This window comes from Alnus glutinosa, chromosome 3 (assembly GCF_958979055.1).
Source record: "Alnus glutinosa chromosome 3, dhAlnGlut1.1, whole genome shotgun sequence".
Taxonomy (NCBI): Eukaryota; Viridiplantae; Streptophyta; class Magnoliopsida; order Fagales; family Betulaceae; genus Alnus; species Alnus glutinosa.
Window position 1 is genome coordinate 17,420,353 of NC_084888.1, and position 26,251 is coordinate 17,446,603.

The 26,251-nt window shown below is 39.6% G+C and overlaps 1 protein-coding gene across 2 annotated transcripts; it reads left to right on the plus strand.

Annotated features, from left to right (window-relative positions):
• Positions 1-578: 578 nt before the first annotated feature.
• Positions 579-22,064, plus strand: LOC133862452 (uncharacterized). 2 transcript variants are annotated; one of them, XM_062298271.1, is made up of 5 exons: positions 579-1,420; positions 1,530-2,408; positions 3,274-3,678; positions 3,907-4,112; positions 21,571-22,064. In XM_062298271.1, the coding sequence occupies exons 2-5, from the start codon at positions 1,967-1,969 to the stop codon at positions 21,814-21,816; spliced, it is 1,299 nt and encodes a 432-aa protein (XP_062154255.1). In that variant the 5' UTR covers positions 579-1,420; positions 1,530-1,966; the 3' UTR covers positions 21,817-22,064. The 2 variants fall into 2 exon arrangements, with proteins under 2 accessions (XP_062154255.1, XP_062154256.1); XM_062298272.1 differs by having other exon boundaries at positions 1,934-2,408.
• The last annotated feature ends 4,187 nt before the right edge of the window (positions 22,065-26,251 follow it).

Here is a 26,251-nt window from a genome sequence, read left to right on the forward strand (position 1 = left end):
TCTGAATGCCTTGGGATCTCGGTCTTTTCATAGCTTTTCACTACTTTCAGCTGGGCCTGGTTTTGCCATGCGATGGACCATATTGCCCAGCCCTTTCGGTGAATCGATGGGCTTTGTCGGTGGGCTTGGTCGATGGGCCATCTTCTTTAGGATTGAGATAGTGGATGGGCCGAGTTGGGCTGTTGGGTACATTTGCTAACTATTGGGGAATGTTTCCCAACACTATTGTTTCTAATTAATTGGTTCAAGCTTAATCAATGTGTATTGAGGAATAAAACTTGGTTAAAAAAAAAAAATAGTCTAGATTGTTTGAATGTTTTTTCCCTTTTATTTTGTTATTGTTTCTTGATCATATCTGCAGACTGCTCGGGTCCAGAATTTGGATGAACAGGAGAGGATCCTTTCTTTTGCTTTGGACCAGTTTCAATCAAATAACCGACGGGCAGGGACATGATTGTCATTGAAGAATTTCGAGTAAGGGCAATACCGTCATCTCGCGACACGCGCATCACAAATCAAAACCGACTTTAGCGCGGCCTTTTTGTAATGGTCGTGCTTCTTTCTGACAATATTCTCTGTACGAGGGGAGGAGTCCGGCCACTGTCCACTGTTCTGTGTTTCCTATCGGGGGTTTTGTGCTTCCAATCCCACATTTGTCAGAAAAATCCAACACATTAATTAATAATTAATTAATTAATTAGTTTAGATTCCCAATCTTGGAAAGCAAAATAATAGTTGGACCAACTTTTATTGGAGATGGAAACCAAAACAATTTAGTGCTGGCAAAATAAACATTTATGGAGTTTGGAGTAGCATAAGCATTTCCTTCGATGCCACCAATTCACCTTTCTCTCTCAGTGGCAGACTGGCAGCAGCCTCTCACTCTTTGAGCTCTTCTTCTAGGTTTCTCTCGCGAAGCAAACCCCTTTTTCTTCTTTTTCTACTTCTACTTTAGATTTAGGGTGTCTTGGGAGTCACATTGGCGACAGATTTCTTGATCTTTATCAGATTTGATGGGTTTTTTTTTTTTTTTTTTTTTTTATTTTCTTCTTCTTTTGGGTTGATTTAATGTGAACCGTAGAAATGTGCTTTTGGATGCTGAGTTGACGAAATTGGCATATTTTGCGAGAAGCTGCTTAAAGGGTTCTTGTTGGGTTTTGGTGTTTTTGGGGTAATGCTGCTCAAAGGTTTGCTTTTTGAGCAGTGAATTGGTGAAAAAAGATCAGCAAATCTTCTTGGGTCACTAAGGGTGGTGGCTTTTCTTGGAATTTTTTTTAGGGGTTTAGCCTTTTGTTTTGTAATGTGGCTCTGAAATGAAACGTTGGGGGGATCTGCAAATCTTTGCGAAGTTGCTGGAGGTATCTGGTCTCTGTAAGTGCAGCAGTTTCATCTATGTCGAATCTCTGTAAGCACATAGAAGGTAAGTGCTTGATCTATGTTGAATCTTTGAAACTTCAAAAGGTTAACATTTTGAATACTTGTGAAAGAAATGTACTTTACTGACCTCTCTTTTTGTCTTTTATGTGAAGACATGGTGCTGTAGTTGAGTTTTTAAGGGAAATAAAAGCAGTAATTTTGCTATTCTGAGCTTGCTAGTTGCTACAGTTTCGGGGTTTTCATTAGCTTTCTTCGGAGCTCCCTTCTTTGTGAAAAGAAAGTGATTTGAAGCTGATTTAAGCTTGAAAGTTTGTGTTTTTGTTGTTTTGGTACTGGATCACTGTGATGAGATTTGGGTTTTGAAGGTTTATTGCTTACCAGATTCTGGCTTAAAATGGTTTCGGGGCACATCGCAGATTTTCCATAAAAGACTTCGGGGTTTTGTTTTGGCTGATTATATATATTAGAAAGATTTTGACAGCAGGATTTCACATTTATTGGATTAAACGGTTGGGATAAAAGGGAGGTTTTATCTAATATCTACTTTTGATACCAGAAAAGCTTATCTGCTAAGAAACGGTAGCTGAACATGGATTTCTTTAAAGTGAAAAAATTCAGAAAAGCCCACAATCCTGGGCCAGAAAAAGATTTAGAAGATAATCCCATGCCACAGCCTGAGGAACGAAAGATTGAGAATGATGGTGATGATTTGAGTAAATCAGCTAATTCTGATCCTATTGCTGAAGCTGAGGACGATGATGATGATTTTATTACTAATGAGGTGAAGAGGAGGTTGAAAGAACTGAGAAGAAACAGTTTCATGGTGTTGATTCCCGAAGAAGAGTCTTGTGCAGAAGAGGAGGAGGAGGAGGACGAGGAGGAGGGTGAGACAAGCTCTAGTGAGTGGAGGGATGTGGAAGCAGAAGCTCGGCAGTGGTGGTGTGGGTTTGACGCTGTGTATGACAAGTACCGTGAGCGGATGCTGATCTTTGATCGGATGAGCACGCAGCAGCTTGATGAAGTTAGTAAAGGTAGCTTGCTTTGACAGATAATGGTGAATCTGTGTAATGTTACTTCATTATCTACGTCATTTGAGATTTGTGGAATATATACTTAAATTCTTACTCACCCTATGTAAAGGTGCTATCTGGGAGGTTCAAATATGTTAGGGCTGATGAAATCTTAGTATCGTTTTGAATATACATGTATACAGAGAATTGACTTCCTCAGCTGACTAGACAAGTTTCAATGTACTAGAAACTTGATTGATTTGAACTCCCATGAGTCTGGACTGAGCTCAGATTCGAGCCTGATGAAACTCAATTGAGTTTACAGTTTCTAATTTTTTTTTTTTTTTTTTAAAAATGTACCTTACCTATCAAAAAACTGTTTTTACCCAGTCATTGATTCTATGGAAAATGTGGAAATCCCAAAACTCTCTATCTGGTAGCTTGAAAATTGAGTCATTAAAAAGTTAAATGATTTATTCTATCCTAAAATGTTTAAGCTGGATTTTAATAGGGTTGTTATGTTTTAAGTTTGCTAGGCAATAGCAAGAGGGACAAAAAGACTTGCTAAAACATCTGAAATGATTTAAGCAACAAATTTTGCAAGTGAAGCACCTTTTTCAGCTTCCTGGCCAACATTATAATTTTACTGTTAGAAGGACGGACAACGAAGCATGTCTATCTGGTGCTTGCTTTTCTTGCCTGGGTTGTGACTATGTGGTATCTTGTGCTCACCTATAGCTTTGATGTTTATAGTTTTTTTCTTTTCTTCTTGGATCATCAACAATTTCCGGTTTTTAGCTGAATTTATTTTTTGTGCTCCCATATATGGGTGCTGTGTGATGATGTATTCTTTAAATCCTCTTCACAAATTAAGGTTGTCTTACAGGCTCCCAAGCCCCTGCAACTCCATCACCAAGATCTGCATCTAAGAAACTCACATCCCCTCTTCGTTGTCTTTCTTTGAAGAAGATTGAAGAACCTGATGATGAAACTGAATATCTTCAGCAGCCAGGTCATGACCCATACCAAGATATTGAAACAGCATATGTAGCTCAAATCTGCTTGACTTGGGAAGTACTTCACTGTCAATACACTCAACAAAGTCAGAAAATCATGTCCCAACCTGATAATCCGGCCTGTTATAATTACAGTGCTCAGCAGTTTCAACAATTCCAGGTTCTATTACAAAGGTTTATTGAGAATGAACCCTTTGAGGAGGGTTTCAGGGCAGAAATTTATGCTCGATCAAGGAAGCTTTTGCCTAAACTGCTCCAGGTTCCTAATATAAAAGGTAAAATTCTTGTAGATTAATCTTTAGAACTTTTTGGATTATTTCAATTGGGGAGTATGATGTGACTCTGAAGATTAATGTTTCTCTTTCTTTAATGTCAATAGAACATGTTTTCCTGTATTGGCAAATGAATGTGTTTTTTACTTTATTGAAAATGGACTACCTATTGGGATTTCTTTGATTATGATATTGTGCCGTTAAGTAATTTGGTTCAATTATCTGTTTCAGGTTCAGATAAAAAAGAAACAGAAGAAGAAAAATCAGATCTGATGGTCCTTGCTCCTGATCTCATCAAGATTGTCGAGAGTTCAATCCTTACTTTCCACCTGTTCATGAAGATGGACAAGAAAAAATCAAATGGGGTTCTTCGCCTCTTTGGAAATCAGAACCAGATTGCAACCCCTCTTCAACAGATTCAGTCTTCTCTTGAGAAGGTAAGGTCTTATCATATATCTTGTTTTTCAACTTTCTAGGCTAGCATCTTTATCTGACATAAACGTTAACCATGTCTTATCAGAGGATTCTAGTGCAGGAAACTTTTGTTGCTTATTAAATCTTCCTAATCATTTATTATATAATTGGCGTTTGTAATTAATCTGCTGTTTGTGTGGCTGGCTCTAAACCCTTCTAATTTTACATACAGCACCATGTAGCAACAATATAATTCTGCATATGTTTGTATTGATGTTTGAATGTCATAGAGTTCACACTGCAGTTTCTAGAATATTTTTTGGGTAATGGTGCAACTTGATTTTGGTCAATCAATACAATAATTGATTTACAATTTTTCAAGATAATTATATTACAACACAAAACTACTTGAAAAATGAAACAATTGATGTGTAGTGAGTGCGTTCCGTTTTTTCCCCTACTATTTATTTTTTCTGTTTAAAGAAAGGGGACTTGAGGGCATTTTGCCTTTAACAGCAAGTGTTGCTGTATCCAATTGATTTCAATAAGGACAAATATTAAAGATACCCTAAATATGTTTCTAGGCAGATAAAACTGATTATAAAGTTATATTCTTCTTCATGATCTTAAATTCTTCAATAAATTCTCCATTAAGACGAACTTATCCACTTAGACTTTAGACAGTTGTTTTAAGATAAGGGTTTTTTTTTTTTTTTTTTTTTTTTTTTTTTTTTTTTTTTTTGTTTATAGGTAAGTAAGCGCATTTGATAAAAAGCGTAGGCACCCCTAAAGTACACTAGAAGTATACATAAGGACACCAAAAAAAAAAGAAGAAAAGAAAAAAAAAGAAAAGAACCCAACAACTCAAAGGAACAAAATCCCACGACACTATTTCCTTGTGCCTTTACCACGATTGGACCTTTCATAATTAGCTGAACACTTTAAAGCCTCATTTGGTTTGCGGAATGAATATTCCATTGCAAAAGGGTATAGTTATTATTAGGAATGAAGGAGTATGGAATGGAATAGTTATTCTCATTCCTAGTTTAGCGATAAAAGATATGCCCTAATTGAAATTGAATCAAAATTACTAAAAAACCCACTTGATTATTTTTGATAAAACTAATTTTTTTTTTTAAGAAGTAAATCTAGTCTTATAGGGGTGTACAAGCAGTTACGGTTAGGGGTTATTAGTTATAACTGCTAACCGCAACTACCTTGGGCAGTTATTGAATTTTAACAACCGCAACTATTCCGCATAGGCAGTTAGCAGTTATTTTTATATTCGCCGGTTAGCGGTTATTTTATAACTGGCGGTTTGAAAACCGCTTTTTTTATGTGGGTTTTGGGCTGGTTTAAATAATATTGGTTTTGTTTTAAGAAAAAAATCTCATGATGACAGTGTCAAAATCAAACAAATTATGCAATCTGTATTAGGTAGAACTTTTTATCTATTTGCTGTGGAGTGATGAACAAGACAACAATTCTAAACAAAATTTTCACTGCTCGTGTTGATTTTTCAGGCTTCTAAGTTCTAACAACATGAGACATATGTAACTCCCTAAAAAATCCAACAATAGAGAATGATCTATTAGAAGGCTGGAAGCAAAGATAATTAATCTTGGGTATAAAAAGCTCTTATAATAATAATTAGTTCTTCGAAAATAATTAACCTCAAAGACCAAAAATGCTTGCTACTACCTAATGGTGCCTCTAGTAAAAACGTTATTGAAGATCTTGTTGTGCAAAAACAAATAGTGAAAAAATAACCAAGAAGAGTACAAAACAATAAAGTTGCAAGAACAAAGTTAGTGCCTTAACAGAGAAACCATAATCTTCTGCCCTTCCATTTGTTTCTTCTTCTTTGTGTTAAAGGGCGTGCTTTGAATCTGTTTCAAATGAAATGGAAATGAGAAAATGCAAGAATTTAGAACCCAAAATAGAGATATTTTAGGGTGCAAACAAGCGACTGACGAACTGTGCGATAGAGACTGAGAGAGGAGGCACGAGCGAGAGAGAGAGGAGCTGAGGAGAGACGACCAGAGAGAGAGAGGAAGGGAGGCGGCATGAAGACTGAAGAAAGAAGTCAAGTATGAGGAGATGAAACCCTTTTCATCTTGTGTAAAAACTAAAACCTACATCGAAACAACGTCGTTTTTTATTTTATTATATATATATATAGCGCACAACATGCTCCTAGATCTATTCAAACTAATAAGAGTTCTAGTGAGTGTGTTAAGGAGAAACCCGGTTGATCACAGCTACTAGTGACAACCGGTTCCTAAAGAGATAGAGTCCTACTTGTATTGATTGGAAGAGTTTTAATTGTGTTTGTTTACTTTAGGTTGCTGATCACAGTTTTGTATTTAGATTAGGTTTATCTCTAAGAGATAGTATTAGATTAGGAAGCTAGTACTTTGATGTTATCTTGTATTATGTACAAACTCTATATAAATCAATAGATGCTCACAAGATGAGTAAGCTTGAAAAGCCAAATATTCTGTGTTTCTACATGGTATCAAAGCCATCCATAGACTAGCGTCTCTTTTTCTTTTTTAATTTTTTTTTTCTTCCATTATCATGTCCGATTCTACATCCTCTTCGGCAAAGACAAATCCCACCCTTTTTCCATCCTCATCTAATGTTGTTTTTACTGTCCCCAACATGAACCACACCTTGCAAATTATACTCACACACACACACACACACACACACACACACACACACACACATATAGGTAGGCAGTTAGTGGTTATTAACTGCCTACACCTAACTAGGAAGAGAAAAACGAACAAGGAAATCGACAAAACTAATTGACGGGGACAGAAAAGCCACTGTCCAAAGATACAAAGTATGAAAGAATGAGGCTAAAATATCATTCATGGAACTCTCCATGTCTTCGAAACACCTAAGATTTCTTTCCTTCCACACACACCAAAAAATGCAAATTTGTACTATCTTCCAAATCGCAGCACTCCTCGGCTTTTCAGAATTCCACCAACATGCAAATAAGTTGATAACTCTTCTAGGTATAACCCAAAACATACCAAATCAAGTGGAGAGAATTCCATAGAGCATAAGCCACATCTCGGTGAAGAAGTAGGTGGTCCACTAATTCCCCATTTCTCTTGCACAAGCAGCATCTGTCCACTATGATAACATGCCTCTTCCTGAGATTATCTACTGTAAAGATCTTGCCTAGGAATGCCGACCACACAAAAGAAGTCGCCCTTGAAGGAGCCTAAGTCTGCCACACACTCTTCCAAGGGAAGCGACTACCTTCCGAGCAAGCCAGGGAGTTAAAGAAGGACTTGACCTTGAACAGACCTCTCTTGGAAGAGACCCACCAAAGCCTATTTGTACGACCTCTACTCACAATAGCTGAGTGCAACACCTGGAAGAAGGAAGCAAAGACATCCACTTTCCAATCATGCGCTTCTCTAACAAAGCTCACGTTCCACGGAGTAGAACTGCCCAAAATCTCCAAATTTGGAAGAGACCCACCAAAGCCTATCTGCACGACCTCTACTCACAATAGCTGAGTGCAACACCTGGAAGAAGGAAGCAAAGACATCCACTTCCCAATCATACGCTTCTCTAACAAAGCTTACGGTTCACTGAGTAGAATCACCCAAAATCTCCAACTTATCCGCTACTAAGGCATCCTTTGCACAAGCAATACAAAAGAGAACAGGAAACGCTTCCTTCAGAACCGTATTCCCGCACTAGATCATTTCAAAATTGTCCTAACCCCATCTCCCACCTCAAATCTAACAAAGCCAGAGAAAGTGTCCCTCCCTTTCCTAATGTTCTTCCACAATCCCACTTCAAATGCACCTAAAGGCTCAAGGGAGCACCACTCGCCCCATAAACTGCCAAACTTGGAGTCCACCACAACTCTCCACCAAGCATCTCTCTCAATCCCAAATCGCCACAACCATTTACCTAACAGAACATAGTTAAACATCACCAAGTTTATGATACCCAGCCCTCCCTTGAAATTCGGGTACAACCCTTAGACCAGCTCACCAAGTGATATTTAAATTCTTCACCAAATCCACCCCACAAAATCCTGTTGTAACTTCTCAATGTGAGCAGCAACACTCCTCGGGAGAGGGAATAAAGACAAGTAATATGTAAGTAAATTGGTGTGAGTGCTCTTAATAAGGGTGACTCTACTACTCTGGGAGAGGTATACCCTTTTCCAACTGGTCAATCGATGCTTTATCTTCTCGATTACACTGTCTAAAATATGAGTAGACTTATAGGAAACTCCCAATGGAAGGCCAAGATACTTCACCAGCGGGGTTGCGACCCCACACCCTAGGATTCAGGGCTAACCTTTCTACTTGATCTACATTCCCCACAGGAATTAAATTTGACTTAGCCAAATTAACCTTCAAACTTGAAGCAACTTCAAATAGAAGGAAGAGACTCCGCAAATAACGTAGCTAAGAAGATCGAGAACTATAGAAAATTAGCGTATCATCAACAAACAGGAGATGAGAAAAATTGGCATACCAACTTTGAAACCTTCCAACAAACCGCCACTAACCGCTGCAGAAATAATACGGCTCAAACCTTCCATCAAAAAGAAAAGAAAAAAGGTGACAGGGGATCCCCTTGTCTTAGCTCACGGGAACTACTGAAAAAACCATTGGAGAGCCATTGACTAACATCGAAAACCGCACAGAAGAAATACGATGAGCTATCCATAAACACTATTTTCCCCCAAAGCCACACCTCAACATATACAAAAGAAAATCCCAATTTAAATGATTGATTCATTTTGCATATGACGCTTGGCTCCCTAGATTTTAATCTACTATCAAGGCAATCATTGGCAATAAGGATAGGATCTAGGATCTGCCTACCCTTGATGAAGGCACTCTGAGATTTGGATATGACCTTCTCCAAAACTGACTTCAATCTATTTGCTAGAACTTTAGCAATAATCTTGTAAATTCCTCCCACATGACTAATAGGCCAGAAGTCTTTAAGGGAGTAAGCACCTGGAATCTTTGGAATAAGTGAAACGAATGAAACATTAATGCTCTTTTCAAATAAATCTCCAGCATGAAAGTCATTAAACACCTTTATTAACAAACTCCTGCACAAGACTCACAGTCCCAGCATGAGTCTTGTGCGGAACAATCCAAGGCACAGTCCAATTTGGAATCTAGTGAGAAGAACTCTATTCCTATTCGAAGTCCTAGTACTAAGGAGAGTCCTAGTTCAGTTGTGTGATAGATAGATAAGAACTCAAGTTAAAAAGAGTTCTAATTCAGATATGTAAAGGTAGAAGCCGTGGGCTATTTTCTGGGAATTTATGTTTATCATGAACACTTGTAAACCTATATAAATATCAATGAAAACTCACCTTGATGAGCACGGTTTCAGATCCAATTATTCCTAAGTTCTTTCAACCTTCATAATGTCCAAGCTCAAAACATCCTAGCACGCTTGGAAGAATGCCATAGAAAAGCCGTTAGGCCTCGACGCTTTATCGCCATTCATAGTTAACACTACCTTCTTAACCTCCTCCTCAAAAGCTCTCTCCAACCAGCAGGCCTCAGATACCAAAATAGAATCAAAGGAGATACCATCCACCATAGGCCTTCACCTACACTAGAAAAGAGCTTTTGATAGAACTTTACAATGTGCTCGCCTATTTCTATCTGATTATAAGGAGTATCGCCAATCAATAATGAATCCATAGAGTTGTACCTTCTATTTGAATTGGCTATGGAATGGAAAAATTTAGTACACTTATCCCCTTCCTTTAACCACAACACTCTCGATATCTGCCTCCAACTCACCTCCTCCAAAAGAGAACACCTCTCTAACTCTCTGATAACCTCTGCCTTCTTGAGTAGCTCCTCATCAACTAAAGCCTTACTACCTTCAATTGCATCAAAAGCCTGAAGCTATTCAAAAATCTTCCTTTTGTTCCTCTCTACATCACCAAACACCTCTTCATTCCATTTCTTCAAATCCTGTTTCAAAGCCTTAAGCCTGGAAGCTAAAACATAACTAGGTGTACCTTGAAACGAATAAGAATCCCACCAATGTTTCACTAGCCCCACAAAACCGTTTAATTGTTGTGGGTGATCGGCCACCTACAGAAGAACTTGCGGGTGGCTGCACTACCTCCGGTGCCATTGGGGTGGGCCTTGGCCACCCCTGAGAGACTCCAAGGGTGGTATCGGCCACCCCCGACACTAATCGGGGGTGACCAAGCCACCCCCAAATTCAACGGAGGTGGTTGCACCACCCCTAGAGTACCTTGGGGGTCGACGTCTTAAATTTTAATTTAATTTAATGTATTTATTTTTTTAGGGGTTGAAGGGTTAAAATAAAGGGTTAAATAACCTTTTGCCTCATGTAGTTTCAAATCTTTATTATTTGTTCCTTGTGCTTTCATTTTATCACAGGTGGTACCTATGCTATGGGAAAAGACGGAGATGGTACCCCAGTTCATTTTTCCGTCCAAAACTGACGAATTTCCATGTTAGTGACACGTGGCACCATTAAAATTGCGACACGTGTCAAAAGCATTAATGCCACCTTTCTTACTCTAATTCCGAAGAAGTCTGGGGCTGTGGATTTTAAAGATTTTCGGCCTATTAGTCTTGTGAGTGGGTTTTACAAGATCATTGCAAAAGTTCTTGCTAATAGACTAAGAAAGGTTGTGGAAAAGATAATCTCAAAATCTCAAAATGCTTTTGTGAAAGGTAGGCAAATTCTTGATTCTATTCTTATCGCTAATGAGTGTTTGGATAGTCGCATTAAATCAGGCGAACCAGGGTTGATTTGCAAGCTGGATATTTAGAAGGCTTATGATCATGTTAACTGGAACTTCTTACTGTATTTGATGAAAAGATGTGGTTTCAGAGAGAGATGGTGTTCGTGGATAGCGCATTGTATTTCCTCGGCACGTTTCTTTGTTTTGGTGAATGGCACCCCTTCGGGTTTTTTCAGCAGTTCTCGAGGACTTAGATAGGGTGATCCTCTGTCGCCTCTCTTGTTTGTCATTGTGATGGAAGCCCTTAGCAAGATGTTTGTTGTTTCTATTCGCAGGGGCTTTCTATCAGGGTTCTCTGTGGGTTCTGGTAGCAACGGGGTGTTTAATATATCTCACTTGTTGTTTGCAGACGATACTTTAGTCTTTTGCGGGGCTAATCCTGTTCATCTCCGCCTTCTTCGGGTTTTATTTTTGTCTTTTGAAGCTGTTTTAGGTTTAAAGATCAATCTAGCCAAGTCAGTATTGGTTCTTGTGGGTGATGTGGATAATATGGATGAATTGGCTGACATCATGGGTATAGAAAAGTTGCATTGTGATTTCTTGTGGGGAGGTCTAGGTGAAGAATTCAAATATCACCTGGTTAGCTGGTCCACAGTTTGCTCCCTTATTTCAGAAGGTGGTTTGGGCATCAGGAATTTGAGGATCTTCAATCAAGCTTTGTTAGGGAAGTGGTTGTGGCGTTTTGCACATGAGAGAGAGGCTCTATGGAGATTAGTTGTGGATGCAAAGTATGGTTCTTTGTGGGCTGGTTGGTGTTCCTTAGACCCCCATGGGTCTCACGGTGTGGAGATATGGAAGAACATTAGGAAGGGGTGGAGTCTGTTTAGTAGCCATACCATATTTATTTTGGGTAATGGATTCAGGATCAGATTCTGGGATGATGTGTGGTGCGGAGAGATGCCCCTTAAGGAAGCTTTCCCAGGTTTGTATGACATAGCTTGCGACAAGAATTCGTTCGTGGCAGCTCATTTGATTTTGGAGAGCAGATCTTTTCAATGGGATGTCAGATTTATTCGAGCGACACACGATTGGGAGGTGGACGTCTTGACTTCTTTCTTTACCTTATTGTATTCCATCAGTCTAGATTGTGATGGGGAAGATAAGCTTTGGTGGTCTCCTTCTCGCAAAAGTAAGTTTGATGTTAGATCTTTCTCTAAGTCTCTTGCCTTTAAGAAGACAAGTCAGTTCCCTAGGAAAAGTATTTGGCGTACCAAGGTTCCCTTGAAAGTGGCCTTTTTCGCTTGGGTGGCAGCGCTAGGGAAGATCCTTACGGTGGGCAATCTCAGAAAGAGGCGGTTGTGATTGATAGATGTTGTATGTGCATAAAGAATGGGGAGTCTGTGGATCACCTTCTTCTCTATTGTGATGCCGCTTGCGTTCTTTGGAATGCCATCTTTAGCCGCTTCAGTTTTTCTTGGGTTATGCTTCGTCGCTTGGTTGATCTTTTCGCTTGTTGGTGGACGGGTGGTCGCTCTCAGAGTGCGATTGTGTGGAAGATGGTTCCTTGTTGCCTTATATGGTGCCTGTGGAGGGAACGCAACGATAGACAGTTCGAGGACAAAGAAAGAACCATTGAGGAGCTTATTTATTTTTTCTTTTATTCTTTGTACTTTTGGACGGCTGCGTTCCTTGCCCCTCTAGTGATTAGTTTTAATGATTTTCTTGTATTGTTTTCTTCTTCTTCTTAGTTGCCGTTCTTGTATACAATCTGTGTACTTGATCGCTTCTTGCGCTTTTAATGAAATTTCTGTTACTTATCAAAAAAAAAAATTGCGACACGTGGCTGGGCTATATTTTTATTTATTCATTTATTTATTTTTATTTTGAGGCTTTTAAAAAAAAATAATAAAAAATCATGGTTTTCAATTTTTTTTTTTTTTTTTTAAATGTAGGGGTGGCTCAGGGCCTCATGGGGGGGATGGGGGGTTGGCGAACCACCCCCAAGGGTCAAAACATCTTTTTTTTTTTTTTTTTTTTTTTTTTTAATGGGGGGGATGGGGGGTTGGCGAACCACCCCCAAGGGTCAAAACATCTTTTTTTTTTTTTTTTTTTTTTTTTTTTTTTTTAAAAAAAAAAAAAAAAAATTTGGCCTTGGGGGTTGTCGAACCCAGCCACCCCCAAAAATGGCCTTGGGGGTAGCTTAGCCACCCCCTTGGCCAAAATGGGGGTGGCCGGCCACCCCCATGTGGCCCAAAGGGGTGGTTACATTTTTTTATTTTTATTTTTTATTTTTAAAAACCTAAAAAAAAAAAAAAAAAAATTGTGCAGCCACATGTCGCAATTTTAATGGTGCCACATGTCGCTGACATGGAAATCCATCAGTTTTGGATGAAAAAATGGGCGGAGGTACCATCTCCGTCTTTTCCTATAGCACAAGTACCACTTATGATAAAAATGAAAGCACTCAGGGGGCTGTAACGTATTTAACCCTAAAATTAAAAAAAAAAGATGGTTTTTTTTTTTTTTTTGGAAAACGTTGTCTATTCTTGAAGGAATATCTATTCCTCATTTTTTAGAGGAATGTGTATTCCTCTTCGTAGTAGAATAGTTATTCCATTAGGAATAACTATTCATAGGAATAAGTCCCTACCAAATAAAAGAATAGCTATTTCGTCGGAATAGTCATTCCATTCTAAGTGTTTATTTCACAAACCAAAAGAGGCCTAAATTATTCAATTCTCTCTGGCCTTCTAGCTTGGAAGCAGAATCCGCCTTCGAAGGAAGGGGGGGAGGGACCTGAGACATCTCGTCCAAAACCTGGGTGAAAGTCCAAGCACTTGATAGAAACATAGCAACAGCTGCATTGTCCCCCTCCTTCTGAGCCTGGGGAAGGACTTCATCACCCTCCCACGGGTAATGTTTTCCCTCCTGAGCCCAGAAAATACCTTGCTCCTCATCCGAGTCAATCACAAAATTCCAATCAATATGACTCCAGACGCTGTAGCTTCTTGATGAACGTCCTTAGATGCAGACACCATAGAAACAGGAATCTAGGCATTGTCTACTAACAATGTTGAAATAGAGGCTAAAGGCTGAGAAGCTGGTGAGAGGCACCCACCGGAAACATCTTACCTCACTGGGACAGACGAGGACTAAAAAACATCCATCAACACTAGAGAAGAAGAGGACGGATCCTAGGCAGCATCCACCATCAACTCCGGAGCAGACCCACCACACAGACCAGCCTTACCCGAAGAAGACACAAGCGCCTGAGAACGAGCCTCCATTGAAGGAGAAGAGGTGATCCCAGCAAACGACAGAGAACGAAAACCATCTCCCATCCAAAAGCCTAATGCTTTCAATACCTTAAGCTTGCGCAGGTATAAAAACATAGGCTTAGACAGGTTCAAGGTGAGAGTAGCTGCCGACATTGCCTATGTAGCAAGCAAGGTAGTCTCTGACCAAAGCCCATCCTGTAAAACCAACACAGACAAGAAAAGAGGTTGCACAAAAAACACCGAAGTGACCGCCAGAGAAGAGACCCTCGAAAAAGAAGGAAAGGCGTGAACAAAAGACACTGGAACGGCCGCCAGAGAAAGAGAAGAGGCATGCATGACTTCCCTCTGAGTGGTCCCCCGAGAGGAAACCAACCCTGTCATAACCTCAAGAACAAGTTCAGAAGAGAACTTCGACGAAGAACCTATCCCCTAAACAACCTCAGCGGCTGAAGAATGCCCAATGATATCACGCTCAAACATTGACGGAGAAGAACCCAGCACCTCTGACAACATATGCGGATCAACACCTAGAATAGGCCCATACCCGGCATCTACACTCGCGGAAGGAGTCACCGGCACCAACCTGAGATGTCGGAGAACACCCACCTTGATGGGAATCTTCAGACGTGGTCACTAGATAATCAGGCGCCTTTGCCTTCGGTGCTAAATCTGGGGAGCTCGAAGCCCCATGACCCTCATCCATGCCCGAGGAAGAGCAACTTGAGTGTGATACAGTCCTGAACTTGTTTTAGGAAACTAGAGGATTTAGAGAAGAATTAAGAGAGAATCGAAGTAATATTCAAGAGAAATGAAGAACAGCTGTATTGAAACCCTTGACAATTCGAGTCAAGGAAAACCTCCAGTATCCAATTTGTTAATCCACAAACTGAATGAATGATGATTGGCCCAAGCCAACCTATTTCAACAACTCCCCTTCCCGCCTACGCAACAGAATAACAGAAGTAAAATGACAACTGTACATGCAATTCCTTATTAAACGACAGCGTATTTACAATGGAACGCACACTTAGCCAAACTTAGACTAGAACCCTCCAGGTGTCCGCACTTCCAAGTGTCACCCACTGCTTCTTCTAGCTGTCTTCCAGTTGTCCACCAAGCGGGTCATGTGACAATACCCTCCCCATTAAAGGACCTTGCCCACAAGGTGCGGGTAGGCGTCCTTCAACACATGGAAAGCTTCCCATGTAGCATCCTCAGCAGACTGGCTAGCCCAACGAACAAGAAGCTCAATGAAGGGCTTATTGTTTCTGGGAGAAGAGCGTCGAGCTAAGACTTCAACAGGTTCGGGCTAAATAATGCCTTCTGCATCAACTGCAGGTAACATTGTGATAGCAGCCACCTTAGAACCTAGCTTCGGCTTTAACTGCGAAACATGGAATACTACATGAATTCTAGAAGGAGGTAAATCGAGCTCATAAGCAACCGAGCCAATTTTCTTCAGAATAGTGAAAGGTTCGTAAAAGCGTGGACAAAGCTTTAGAGCCCTTCTAGTCACCATTGAATTCTGCCTATAAGGCTGTAGGCCCAAATAGACCTGCTGTCCCACCACTAAAGTCCTCTCACTGCGCTTGAGGTCAGCATAGCGTTTCATCCTCTGCTGGGCATGCTGAAGGTTTTGCTGCAACAGAGTAAGAATCTGGTCCCTCGTCTTCAACAAAAAGAATCTGGTCCCTCGTCTTCAACAACCCATCCACTGCATGAACCTTTGTAGTCCCGGGAACATAAGACAAGAGATGAGGAGGAGTCACACCATATACTGCCTCAAAGGGAGTCATGCGAATTGAGGAATGCCAGGTAGTATTGTACCAATACTCTGCCCAAGGAAGCCAAGCAGTCCACTGCTTAGGCCTATCCTGAGTGAAGTAGCGCAGGTAATTCTCCAAGCACTTGTTGACTATTTCTGTTTGACCGTCTGACTGTGGGTGATAACTGGTACTCATGTTTAATGAAGTACCTTGGAGTCGAAAAAGCTCCCTCCAAAAGGCACCTGTGAAGGTGGGATCTCTGTCAGAGACAATGGAACTTGGCATGCCGTGCAGCTTGAAGATGTTTGTAATGAAAACGTTAGCCACCGAAGCTGCTGTATAAGGGTGTGCCAAAGAGGAGAAATGGCTGTACTTGGATAAACGATCGACAACCACCAAAATAACTGAGTGCCCTCGTGAGCAAGGCAAACCTTCAACAAAATCCAAGCTGATGTCAGTCCAGATCTTGGTGGGAATGGGAAGCAGCTGAAGAAGGCCAGCTTGAGAGCAATTTTCATGCTTGTTCTGCTGACAAGTAAGGCATTCCCGAATAAAAGACTTTAGATCTCTCTTCATACCCTTCCAATAGAAGTCCTTACGAGCTCTCTGCATGGTTATTTCATAACCAGAATGACCAGCCAAAGGATCACTGTGCAGATAGTGCAGCACCTCCTGCTTGAGCTGTTCATCAGTGCCCAACAAGATTCGACCCTTGTACAGCAATAACCCATTCTGGAAAGAGTACTTCTGAGGATCAAGGTTGTTAGAATGCCACTTCTGTAACAAGTCTTGAAACATGCTATCCAGTAAGTACTGCTCTTTCACCTTGTCCACCCAAGTAGCCACTGGCATAGACAACCGAAATATTGACTTCGTCATCCCAACCCTCCCTCCTAGATAAAGCATCGGCCACCTTATTATCCACTCCCTTTTTATACTCCACCTTGAAGCTATAACCCAATAACTACGTTATCCACTTCTGTTGAAAAGGTGTACCCACCTTCTGCTCAAGGAGATACTTAAGACTCTGCTGATCAGTTTTGATCACAAAAGTCTGCCCCAATAAGTAAGGTCCACCTCTGAATTGCAGTCACCAAAGCCAATAATTCCTTCTCATATGTTGACATGTGCAGAGCTTGCCCCTTAAAAGCTTTACTCAAGAAAGCTATGGGCCTGTGATCCTGCATCAACACGGCGCCAATGCCCACCCCACCATCACACTCAACCACAAAGGGTTGGTTGAAATTTGGAAGGGCTAACACTGGGGCATGTGTTACAGCAGCCTTCAACTTCTGAAAGGCAGTTTTAGCATCCTCAGTCCACAAGAAGGCATTCTTTTTAAGCATAGCCGTGAGAGGAGCTGCAATTGAACCATATCCACGTATAAATTTTCTATAATATCCTGTGAGTCCGAGGAAGCCTCTCAAGGACTTGATATTCATAGGAAAAGGCCATTGAACCACAGCCTTGATTTTCTCCGGATCAGCTTTAACTCCCATATCCGAGACAATATGCCCCAAGTAATCAACCTCACTGCACCCAAATCGGCACTTGGACTGCTTAGCAAAAAGCAGATGTTGCTGAAGTAGAGACAAAGTAATCTCAAGGTGGCCTAAATGTGATTGAGAATCCGGACTATACACCAAGATATCATCGAAGAATACAAGAATGAACTTCCTGAGGTAAGGCTGGAACACATGATTCATAAGGGATTGAAAAGTAGAGGGTGCGTTGGTTAAGCCAAAAGGCATTACCAAAAATTCATAGTGGCCTTCATGGGTCCGGAAGGCTGTCTTAGGTATGTCGTTTTCCACAACTCGAATCTGGTGATAACCAGATCGAAGATCCAACTTAGAAAACACCCGAGCACCCCACAATTCATCCAACAACTCATCCACCACCGGAATAGGAAATTTATCCTTAATTGTGACCTTATTTAAGGATCTATAATCCATGCACATGCGCCATGTGGCATCAGCCTTCCGAATCAACAACACAGGAGAAGAAAAAGGACTATTACTAGGCCGAATGACCCCAGCCTGTAACAACTCCTTAACTATCTTTTCAATCTCCTCCTTTTGGTAGAAAGGATACCTATAAGGTCGCATGGAAACTGGCTGAGTCCCTTCCAGCAAGGGAATAGAATGATCATGTTGTCGTGGAGGAGGCAGCTGCTTTGGTTCCTGGAACACAGCTGCATATTTTTGCAAAAGGTCAGCTAGAGGACCAGAATCTGCCATAGTAACAGAAGCCAGACCAACGTCTGCGAAAGCACTTATCAAATGCAGCAACACTCCCTTACTCTTCTGTGAAGATAACTTGAAGGTGGAAGGATCCTCCAAACACCAATTGAAGCCCGGTTGAATGCCTTTCAACAAACATTTCTTACCAAAATAGGTGAATTCCATAGTGAGGTCTGTAAAATCCCACAATATGGGTCCTAAAATTCTCAGCCAGTGTATCCCTAGCACCACATCACAACCAGCTAAGGGAAGCACAAAGAAATCAATGTGAAACTGAGTACCTTGCAATTTAAGGGGCACACCGTCATTTCTTCTAGAACTCACAATTTCCTGCCCATTAGCCACCTTAACCCGAATCACTTCCTCACTTTTAGGCATCAGACCTAGCAAGGCAGCAAGTTTAGAATCCAGGAAATTATGCGTACTTCCTGAATCAATGAGGATAATCACTTGCTGATTTTTTAACACACCAATTAGCCTCATTGTCTTGGGTGTCGGTGTTCCAGTGATTGCATTCAGGGAGATTTCTGGATCTGTCTACGTGTTATCTGCATTGCTAACCAGCTCTTCAACCACCAAAGAAGCAGGATCAGCATCCTCTACCTCTTCCATCTCCTCTAACAAAAAGAGCTTTGGTCCACCCTCACAGACATGACCCCTAGACCACTTGGCATCACATGAATAACAAAGGCCTTTCCGACGCCTTTCCTCCATTTGAGCCTGGGATATCTTTTGCACTGGAACCAATGCTTTACTAGCACCCCCGGCATTACTACTTTTCCCAACATACCTACTGCCTCCAGTCAAAGGCAACTTAGGACTAAAGGAGCTATTAACAATTCGAGAAGTCAGCTTTGGGCAAAATTTTGACTCATGATAACTTGCGAAAGAGGAATGTTATAGTAATGGAGTGGTGTTGTCTTTGCAAGAAAAGTGGGGAGTCTATTGATCACTTGTTGCTTCATTGTGAGGTAGCTCGGGCCCTGTGGAGCTACGTTCTTAATTTATTTGGGGTTGAGTGGGTTATGCCACATTCGGTGTTGGAGTTATTGATTAGTTGGGGAGCGGCTATTGGGAGTCGGTAGGCGAAAGAGGTTTGGCGGTTAGCTCCTCTATGCTTGTTGTGGTGTATTTGGAGGGAGCGGAATGCTCGTCTGTTTGAAGATGTAGAGACACCTATGGTGGAGCTAAGGAAGCGGCTGCTCAACACTTTATACTCTTGGATAGCGCCTTATCGTAGTTTGAGTGTCTTTACTTTTGTAGATTTCTTAAATTTACTTTCTGTTCGACCCGCTTAAGGGCTCTCTTGTATACTTCCCGTGTATAAGGGTTGCGCCCCTTAGCGCTTTTCAATAAATTGCTATTACCTATAAAAAAAAAAACAATCTGAGAAGTCTGTGATTGAACAGAGGTCCAGGAAGGTTTAATAGGCTTCTTATTGGTCCAAAGTAGTTCCTCCTGGATTTTTGCCAAAGAATAGGCATCAATCATTCGACTAGGATTGAACATCCGTACAGGAAGACGGATTTCATCCTTTAAACCTCCCAAAAAACAACTTAATTTCAAGTGTTCAGCCAAATCATGCACACGATTGGCTAGAGTCTCAAATTTAGATTTGAATTCTTCAACACTACCGGTCTGTTTCAACTTAACCAAAGTTTCCATCGGATCATCATATGATCCGGTACCAAACCAAGCTTGGAGAGCCTTAAGAAACTCATTCCAAGTGGTTAATCCATTTCCACTACGTAACTCCTGAAACCATACCAACGCTCTACCCTCCATATGAAAACTAGCAATAGTAAATCTCTTCGGATCAGGTATTACATAGGATTCAAAAAATTGAGACGCTCTATAACACCAACCTTCAGGATCCTCGCCATCAAAGCGTGGAAAATCCAGGCGCAACATGCGAGTGTGGAACGGATCCGCATGCTCCCGCCCCTGGCGAGTATGGAACTGATCAGCTTGCTCTGCAGCCTGACGAGTGGAAATTCTTAGGAACAGTTGTTTCTAGATCCTGCGGGGCACCAGTATGGCGACTAGTCTCACCACGTGCAGTCGACGTCTCCTGTGCTTTGCCTTTGAGCATGGCAAGAAGCTCTTCCTGATTCTTCTGCATTGCGGCCTGATTCCTCTGCAACTCTGCCTGACTCCGTTGCATTTCAGCTTGATGCTGACGCATCCTTTCATCTTGAGACTGTAATTCTTCATGAATTCCGAGCTGATGTTGACGGACTTCTCGTTGAACATCATCAATCTTGATTTGGAACTGAGATAAACCTTCCTGTAGAGCAGCACGCATTCCCTCAGCGTTCGCAGAATCTTCAGCTGTGGATCGAGTCTTCACCATTACAATGAATCAAGAACAGAACAGAACGAAAATTTCCCCGTAGATCTAGGGCTCTGATACCAATTGATACAGTTCTGAACTTGTTTTAGGAAACTAGATGATTTAGAGAAGAATTAAGAGAGAATTAAGAGAGAATCGAAGTAATATTCAAGAGAAATGAAGAACAGATGTATTGAAACCCTTGACAATTCGAGGAGTCAAGGAAAACCTCCAGTATCCAATCTGTTAATCCACAAACTGAATGAATGATGATCGGCCCAAGCCAACCCATTTCAACAACTCCCCTTCCTGCCTACGCAACAGAATAACAGAAGTAAAATGACAACTGTACATGCAATTCCTTATTAAACGACAGCGTATTTACAATGGAACGCACACTTAGCCAAACTTAGACTAGAACCCTCCAGGTGTCCGCACTTCCAAGTGTCACCCACTGCTTCTTCCAGCTGTCTTCCAGCTGTCCACCAAGTGGGTCATGTGACAGAGTGAGAACCAGATTTCTTCTTCTTGAGGGCGCACTAGAAGATGGGTTTGCTTTTAGGCTTGCGCAAAGGCCTCTTAAAACGCCCAAATAAGTGTTGTCTGGGAATCCTATTACTTTGTTCTTAGGGTCCATTTATGGTATTGCTACACTTTTTCTGTCGATAATTATTGGAGTACACTGTAATGTCAACTGTGTTACATTTGTGCTGAATAATGAGCGAGTATCTTAGACTCAACTAACTGATACTGGCCACAACAAAAACAATGAGCATTGACAAGTCAAAATTTCACTAAAAACATTTTGACATGAATCAACAGATTTAAATGAATAATTATTTGCATGTTGAATAACATTTGTTTAAAATCATTAAAAGCAGTTTAGGTTGATTTTAGAGTTGAAACATTTGGCTTTTGGGGAATTTTTTGGTGGAGTTGGAAGAAAATTACAGTCCTAATGACTGTAGTCGCACTACATGGACCTGCTACATGATTCTTTCTCTCTGTCTCCTCATATATATATATATATATCTGATCATACCATATATAGGGACCTATTATCTTCTACAATACATAATGGTTATCCTGGTCTTAACTGTATCCCTTCGAACTGCAGAAGGGGATAAAACTGAAGGAACTGCGTAAAAGGACGAAAGGCTGGAAAAAGAAATCCTGGCCCCAAACAGATGAAGATATTCAACTATTGTTGAGCCTAATTGATATGAAGGTCTTATCCAGGGTTCTCAGAATGGTTAGGATCACCAAAGAGCAGTTGTTTTGGTGTGAAGAAAAGATGAAGAAACTTGATTTATCAGATGGCAGGTTGCGGAGAGACCCCTCTCCCATCCTTTTCCCTTGTTAATAATAGATATTAGGACCTTTTTGTTTTTTTTTGTAAGAAAAGCAGGTATTTGTTGGATGTCTGCTGAAAGTGAACCCTTTCGTTAGTTCTTGTTAATGCTACAAGCAATTCTCATCTCCTCCTAGTAGGAATGCCAATATGCTACATATAGTTTGAGCCCCAAGGGAAGGCTCTTTGCTGTATGTTATTTTGTTAACCATATTGGTGTAGCAGATAATTGTTATGGACAATTCTTGTACTGTCCTTATTTTTACTTTTGTTTTTTTGGTTGTGGTTTTTTTTTTTTTTTTTTTTTTTTTTTTTTTTTTTTTTTTCAGCCCCGTAATAAACGAAAGTTTACAATGATATTCATTTTAATGAAACACACTTTTCTTAAAATATCTTTAGATGGACAAAAAGAGCATGGTTTGCTTCGTTTGTTGTCGTAAAAAGCATTTTTCATTTTTTTTTTTAGTGTTTGATACGACCGAAAATCGTGGTCAAATCGAAAATATTTTCGGTTGACTAGAAATTTTTTTTAATCTTCGTACAATGGTTTTCTACTTTAAAACTATAAATCATTTTTTGAGTTTGAACTTTTTCTCCTCGCACCCTTGCAATTCGTTCTCCATTGCCATTAAAGTTTGTCGGTAGTTGCTATTGGAGTTTGCCAAAGGTCGCTAGAAGTCGTTGTAGTTGCCATCGGAATTCGCCCGTAGTCACTATCGGCCGCTAACATCGAAAGTTGCCGACCATTTCCTCCTGCTGCTGGAGGTTGCATATCGTCGTCGTTGTGGTTGCTGATTTTTCGTATGAGCTAAACGCTAAAAATTGTTTTCAACTAAAATCATTTTCTTGAAACATGATTTCGCAAAAAATAATTTCTAACTGAAAAGATTTTACTTTGAAACAAACAGAGCCTAAATTTGAAAAATTGTGAGTGCAAACTTAAGGGTAATATGGAAAGTTTAATGACATTATCTATTGTGAGATACAAGGAACTTGTGATGATTAATCCCAATGAATGGTGAGAAAGGTTTAGCCAACACATTTGTATGTTAAATTGTGTCAAAGCATATATCACATCATCAAAATTTCTATAATCAACCATTGATTTAGCATTTACCCATAAAATTTGATGAGAAGATCATTGTTATCAAGTTGTCTTGAAAAAAAACAAGATGGATCTTTTATTTGCATCTTATGAAAATATTCTATCACAGCATGACCCTCTCCTTTCTTCAAAGCTACCTCCTCTTAAACTATGGCCATTTCCTTTCTTCAAAGTCACTTCCTCTTAAATTGTACATAATTTCTATAGTCAAGATCTAAAAAACCAAGATTTTCATGACCCCCCTAGCTTGCATGCTTAACAAATTTATAGTTTGTTTGATTGGTATTTTAAACTTCTCAGCATCATCTGTAATAGCTTTCTGAGCATGTGTAATATGTCTTGTTAATCTTAACTTACGTTTCATTGGAGAATATGCAAACTCATGATTATGCTGTTCATGAAAGGAAACAACTTCTAACATACCATTTTGAAGTTGACAAGTCATTTGTGCTAAACACTCCACAAGTGAAACTGGGTGGTGAAAAGATACTTGTCATTTGTCAACAACTTGATTACCCTCTTTTGAGCAACAAAATATTCTCCTTTAAACAAGTCTTGAATTTGCTCGCTTTACAAATTGTTTTCTTACACTAAAGCCTATTCGATGAGTATATTCTTTTTAGAATTTATATGCAATATCATCACAATCAATTTTTGGTACTTCAGCAAATCTCATGTTGTGTCTGCTCGGAGTGTTTGATTTGCTTAAGCTTCTATGAGCAGGTTCTTGTTCATTCGATTCATTGTCCGATACACATCTTTCATTGATACCCAACATCTACAGTGAAAATAGGACATTCAATATTCAATACAAAATATTTGTAGGGAAAGTATTTTATAAATCTACAAATAAATACAAAGTAACGAAGCTGAATTTGATTGAAACCATTAGTTCACCCTCTATGCATACATGACGAAACAGCTCATGAAGTTGTCTCACAAGTGATGAACATATTAAATAGTTAAAGTGACTCATGTAGTTGCAAATTAAGATCAGTGGCATTTAAGGGATTAATTCACAGTTGAGCACCGACTCAATCCATGAATTAAGGTGGGACAGTAGATTCTGCGACTATTATGTAAATTAAACGGCTTGACCAAGAGACAGGCACTACAAGAAATATCCTATGATTGTCGTTCACATGCTCTAAAAGTGTGTTACTTTTCACTGTGATGTCGTAAGACGCTTATGAAAGTGTTATAGCTACGGCCTACATATATGCTTTTAAAAGTTTGCCTAAAAAATTGCAAAAGCCGATCATCCACTCTTTCACTGTAAATATGTTTTCTATTCCACTGTTATCCGATCCAGGAGAAGTCTACATTTGATTCTAGCTGTGGCCATCATTATGATCACTTGGATAACCGACACAATAGAAAAGATAAGGAAAATACGTAAAATCCTACTTGTACCTGTTCTTCGCCACTTGTTACCATAAAGAGCATCATATATAATAATTGAGTTTTATTCTAGACCCCTAATAAAGTGGCCAAAATCCATTTCGCCTGTAAAAAAGAAAAAGGAAGTCTAAAGTTCGATTCTCAATCATGATTGTACGTGTAAATTATAAGAAGAAAAATAGAAAAATAAATACCTTGCCGTATATCTACATACAACTTAATTTGTCCTAATGGATTCTCTAAAATAGCGAATTAAATTTTTATTTTTTACTTTTCTTAGCTAATGACTTTTCACATATATTTCACACCCAATTATCTATTCTTTCTATACATAATTTAAATATATATTTTTCTAATTCTTTCTTTATTTTTAACCCAAACAGCAATATCCTAACAAGCAATAACCCAAATAGCAGCAAATCAACACAATCATGTTGAATATACTGAGAAAATCTTAGAAAATAATGGGATTGAATTCAAATTGCAGATATGGAAATTATTAGCTGAACGTTTGAAACGTGAACTTGAAGAAAATCATGCAGTGCGGTGAAATAGAGAACCTTGATCTTTCGAGCCAATCCAACTCTCGAACTCTCGGCTAAAAAATACTTAGGGCTTGTTTGGTAAATCATCCACAAAATTTTCATTTTCATTTTACTTCTCCCAAAAATATCAAATCAAAAACATTTTTACTTTTTTACACTTTTTACATCACATCAATAATTTTTTATTATTATTCAACCAAAAAAACCCACTACAAAACAAAACTTTTTCACTTTTCTATAAAACATTCTCAAATTTTCTATCACATCAATCATTTCTTACTACTATTCAAATAAATATTCCAATTCACAATTACTTACCAAACAAGCCCTTATGCAAGAGAGAGTGCGAGAGATAAATACTTTTAAAAAGAGACAAAAAAAAAAAAAAAGAAAAAAAAAACATAAAATACTTATACATTGATGTATATATTACTTCTCTACATTCGGAAAAACACTTTAGCTCAAATGTCAAATACATTTTGTTAGAATATTTTATATTCATCGTATTATTGTCTTTTCTAATATTAAGATTTATTTTCTACCTTATGTAGTTTTGAATTTCTTGCTTACTACTCATTGTTTCTTTATAAATAGAGACCTATGTAATATTGTTAGATACATTACTTCAATACAATGTAGTCTATCATATATTTATGCTCTCTCTCTCTTCCGCTCTTTCTCTCTTTCATATATTTCTCCAAATATATTAAACATGATATCTGAGCCACTTTCTTGTGGCCTTCAATAAACGTCATTGGCATTTCCAGGCGTCCGTCACGTGCTCTACGACTGTCTCATAATTTCAATCATCTACACGCCGCCTCACACCTTTAATATTGCTGTCAGTCTCTTCCACGCCTTCATCGCAGCCCCATCTAGAAAAAATAATCTTGAAATAAGGTCTGCAAGGTACAGATCTTATGATCTGGGGAAGATTCACCATCAACGATAGACGCACGTGCCTCCACGTCCACCCAAGCACACTGCCTGTGCTTCCACACATGACACACCACCAGGCTCGCCCAATTGCTTCCGTGATAGAACCAATCAACAGATCAGGAGACGCACTGTCCAAAGCCACCGAGACCACCTTCATCGTAGACGTCATGCGCCGCTTGAAGATTCTGCAATCCAGCCATGTGCCGCTAGCGTCAGCCGATCACTTTGGTTGCAGCTCCACTTGATAGATCCGCCACCGAGATGTCCAGAACTGTAATGTCCAAGAAAATATTTAATGAGTTTATTAGGTTTAAATAAAAATAAGTCTATTTGGTGTAGTAAAATAAAACAAAATGTTTTATTTTTATCTCATAAACCTGTAAATGGTAGCCAAGAAAATAAAATACAAGAGAATATTGTTAAAGTCCAAAAAGAAAAAAGAAAAAAAAAGAATTAG